Genomic DNA, 4,960 nt, shown 5'->3' with positions numbered 1-4,960 from the left:
TGTGGGCATAACAAGTCCTTCCGATTTTTCCAATATACATGTGACTAGTTACATCCTTAACATCCAGTGCCATCAAAACCATTATTTCGAGATGCACTTTATCACCTGAAAACCTGCCTTAATATTCTAACATCTCACAAGCAAAATATAGCATTTGGCATAGCTTTAACATACTCGTAATTTCCAAAATCCATTTGAGTAGAAAGTAAGATCAATTACCCTCAACTTCAATGCATTTTTCACAAATCTCCGAGCTCCAATTTCTTTAGCTTTTTCCCCAAAGTCCTTCTATTCATTTCCAAATTCTTTTTGATGTATGGGTTATATGATTCTCTCAATTCGTATAGAGTGAGAGTAATTTTAAAGAAAATAAAAAAAAAACACTTAGCTGATGAATTACATACGTGTAACTCTTCATTTGTTTCACTAATCAGAGCTGCTCGCCGTCGACTGTTCGATGAAGGTCATCAAGAAAAAAAAAACAAAGAGTATCTCCCTTAATAAAACTCAAGATTCCCTCCAATTCTAACACCTACAAGACACAAACAGCGTGTGTATTCCTCAAATTAAAAACACTGGTAGATTTCGACACTGTTCCTCTCTCTGCAGAATTTTTCCTCACACCCCTGGTTCGCCGTCGTCTGCCTCCGGTATTTTTCTATTTTTCCCGCGAAGAACTCGGCGCCCCCCCCACCACCTTTTGCAGCTTAATAGTCGGCTTTCCATTTTAAAAAAAACTGCGCATTAATGCTTGTGTTCCTTCTAGAGTTTATTACACGTAAGCTGCCAGCCAAAAGTATTCCTGTGTAAATGTGGCATTCGCATTCGAGGATCCCCGTAGGTGATCAGCATATAAACACCACCGGGCTTCAGTACCCTGCTAATCTCAGCTAACATGATTGCTGCATTATACGGCGCACCCACTCCACACATTATCGAGTCGAGAGTACCTTTGTCAATGACAGAGTCAAAGGTGCAATCATCAAAGGAGGACAAATCCAGAACATCCATGGTCATATATTTGAGTTGACACACATTGATATACTTTTTTTGCATTGCCTTAATGACAACCGGTGAAACGTCGATATTAACAATGTCATTGTATCCATCTTTCACCATATCTTCTGACATTAGTATAACATACAGACTAATGCTCCGCATGATATATAGGCATTATTTTCTAGAACACGTTGGAGACTCTCACTTCCAAAAGAATGTCCACATAGAAGTATGGTTGCACTGAAGCCAACTTAGAGACACATCCACTTCCTCATCCTTCTTATTAACATACTCATAGTCAAAGCTGCCACTGCCAGCTCTGGAGACCAACAAGCTGAGAGAAGCTCTTTTTAATGGCTCGACAGACTTGGATGAGTTCTCACAACACTGGCTCCCACTGAATTTCTTTTAACTCATCTGGCATCAAACCTTTGCATTTCCATACATGTTAAGAAGGATGTTCCCTACTACAAGGTCCATCATATGCATGAAACTCCATAATTCACACCACATTCATGTACAAAAACTCCTAGATCTTGCACTGCCTCAACTCATCTTATTGAACCTCATTTACAATATGAACATATGTACATGGCATCATATAATGACTCGTCATGGCACTTAACTCATGCATCTGGATTTGTATTTGATGGCCTCACATGCACGGTTTCACATCATAGACGTGCCATGGCACGACATCCACCCCCTCTAAACCTGCACATCCTCTGGTATGTGCCAACAAATCATCATCAAGGTTCACATATAGCTGGATGTCATCTTCATCTTCTGCAGTTCCAGGAAGATCATCCTTCCTCTTCAACCATATCCATACTACCACTGTCAAGCCTCTCATCCTGAATCTCTTGTGAATCAAAAGGATCACCATCATGCCTTCTTTTAAATATCTTGATTCTTTTGCCAGCCACAAGATTCTTTACTTCTGTTCCATCAAGCTCACACAGAGTATACGTGGCATTTCCATGCACATGCTTGACAATGTAAGGGCCAAACCATCTTTTTGCAAATTTTCTTTGAACAGTGAATTGGTTGTCAAGGCTACTATCATACATTAGAACCCAATCACCTTCTTCAATAGGTTTTGGCCGGAGTCTGTGTCTACTATCAAATCTTTCTTTATTTTTCAGCCTTGCATCTTTCAAGCGAGCTTTAGCAAGCTCTACATCTTCAGGCCTCCTCTCCAACTGTCTTATTCGCAATGCAAGGAGGTCATCTCTGCTCAATCCTTCCACCCAGGGCAATACATTCCAAGTTAGAACTACTTCTTCAACTGGCATCACTGGCTTCTGACCATACATCAATTCTGCAGGCATGTATCCTGTCACTGAGCTATGAGTTGTACGGTCAGCCCACAAGGCATATGGTAGCAGCTTTGGCCACTCTCGCATTCTTTCTCTGCATGCCTTAGCCAAAGCTTTAATGATTGGAGGATGCCCTCGCTCACTTTTCCCATTGCCCTCAGGATTATAAGCACATGTTAAGGACAGTTTGATACCAATTCTAGAGAAGAATTCCCTTGCTTCTTCAACATCTAGCTCACCCCTATCAGCTGTTATCTTCCCAACACAACCATACCGGCAGATCACATCTTCCAAGAGAAATTTGCATACTGTTTCCGTACTCTTTGTTCTAAGAGCACGCCCTTCTACCTGATTTGTCAAATCTTCTCTTGCAAGTGCAATGTACCGCATCTGCCAAATTCCCAAAGGCATTGTAACTAGATCCACTACCCATTTGTAGTGCATGGCAGGTGGGTAGGTTGGTTGAAAGCCATCACGATGCCGCACATTTGAGTACATTTGGCATACCATGCATGTTTCCACATATTGGGAAATATCCTTGTACATTCCTTTCCACCAATATTTTTCCTTTATTTTGGTAAAGGTGGCCCACACACTTCTATGCCCAGCCCAAAGACTCTCATGGAATTCTTTCACAAGCTTTCCTTGAGTCTCTTTATCACATATGACTCTCTGTGGCATAGCATTCCTCTGCTTAGGATGCTTCCAGAGATACCCATCCTTTAGGAAATAACCATATGCTTTTCTGCGGATCCTCTTAAATTCTGAGTCAGACCAATTTTCTTGCCTTGTCAGAGTACTCAAATATTGACCAATAAGCAACCAATCTCCTTCATATATTTCCTCAATAAAAGACTCAAGTGCATTTGATAGGCAAATATGATCCCCTTTTGCATATGCTGTAGTATAGAATTTTGTACCCACATCATCAATGTCACTAATCATTTCTTTCTCATCTTCATACCTGGCTCTTGATAGCATATCTGCAACTGGATTATCTTTTCCCGCAATATGCTCAAACTCAGGATTTAGTGACTTGATATAAGCAATCCACCTAAGCATAGCAATATCTGGAGTGGTACAACTTGCTATCATCCCAAGAAGTGGCAAGCAATCAGTTTCCACTAGTACAGATGCCCCAATAAGATATTCTTTTTCACATTTTAGAGCAGTGACTATCCCCCATAATTCTCTCTTGATCTGTGGATACTTTCGTTGCCGAAAGCTTAATACCTTTGCTCCAAATCTAATTACATACCTATGATCATCCTCATCATCTTGCCCTACTGCCCATCCTATCCCAGTAGGACTAGTATCAACTGTAACAATCACAGGCCTGCCACACTCATAATCTGCCTTTCTCAAAATGGGTGATGATTGGAGCAAATATTTCAGCTTCCGCATAGCTTTAATATGTACTGCACTCCACAAAAATTTTTGATTTTTCCTCAAAAGCTGATAAAGAGGATCTGCTACATGTGCATAATGTGGGATCCAAATAACATAAAAGACGCATGCTCCAAGAAATCTCCTCAGCTCTGTAACATTAATGCATATTTCCTTCATTCTTTGTATTGCATCTATCTTGGCTGGACAAGGACGGCGTCCACTAGTACTACAAAGATGTCCCACTATTAGCACTTCACCAACCCCAAACACTGATTTCAGCCCAGATAAAGTAAGATTCACTTCTTCAAGCCTGGATAGAATCATGTCACAATCCTTTATATGATTTGCCACAAACTTGCGGCACCCTTTTGAATCCAAATCCTCATCTTTATCTTTCTCATCACAGCCCTTTATTGGCACATCATCCAAAAATGGCATAGTTTTTTGTGGTATGAAGTCTCGTAAGACTTAATTCATTCCATTCATCGTATGTGCCACTGAGTTAGTGGCTCCCTGTGGTAAGGTACACATCCTTACTAATCCCAAAGGAGAGCTCATTGTGGTCAAGTCCCTGCTTTGTATATCCAGCTGGAAACTGATCATATCCCGAATACAGATCACCCATAGAGTATATAGCTTTCCTTGCAAATGCTTCTGCAAACTCATCCACAATTGGACCTGCTCCCACATTCCTAATTGTGACTTTGTTTACAGGTTGCATGTCTTGAATAAAGCGCAATGTCCCATTTTTCTTTGGTACAGTAAACCATCTGTTGGAATATGGGGCACATGAAGGCTCCAAGATCCCCATCCTAATCTTTTCCTTTAGTAATTCCATCAACTTTGGCAAGAGAGCCTTTGGTACTGGAATTGGACGCAGGTTCCAGGGCACATGTGGAACAGTAAAGATCACCATTGGTGCTGTTACACTTGGATCAACACAACCTATCTCATGCGGCTGAAAGGCAAAAGCTTTCCCATGTTTTACAAGCATCTCCTCAAAGCATTCCCTTTCAACTGGCAACAGAAAATCCTTCTCACCAATCTTCAGCTCTTTTAGAGTTTCTTGAGTAAATTTATGCCCAATTTTCTTCGGATCTCTAAGATTTGGCTGCATAGAAGCTTCATCTATCTTCTCCTTACTTCCCGGTGGCAAGGGCAAGGCAACTGGTTTCACCTTCTTTGCAACCGTTTTGTACTTTGTATCAACATGAGCATCCATCTCACAATTCATGTTTTTACATTCCACCCCC

The 4,960-nt window shown here is 41.0% G+C and overlaps 1 protein-coding gene across 1 annotated transcript; it reads right to left on the bottom strand.

Annotated features, from left to right (window-relative positions):
- Positions 1–762: 762 nt before the first annotated feature.
- On the bottom strand, positions 763–1,119 carry LOC147605747 (uncharacterized). The gene has a single exon (XM_086793641.1). The coding sequence runs from the start codon at positions 1,117–1,119 to the stop codon at positions 763–765; it is 357 nt and encodes a 118-aa protein (XP_086649767.1).
- Positions 1,120–4,960: the final 3,841 nt, after the last annotated feature.

The sequence above is a fragment of the Cibotium barometz genome, chromosome 59 (assembly GCF_041138505.1).
Source record: "Cibotium barometz isolate CiBa-2024 chromosome 59, ASM4113850v1, whole genome shotgun sequence".
Taxonomy (NCBI): Eukaryota; Viridiplantae; Streptophyta; class Polypodiopsida; order Cyatheales; family Cibotiaceae; genus Cibotium; species Cibotium barometz.
Note: the sequence above shows the minus strand (reverse complement) of the source record. Positions and strands in the feature narration are given on the sequence as shown.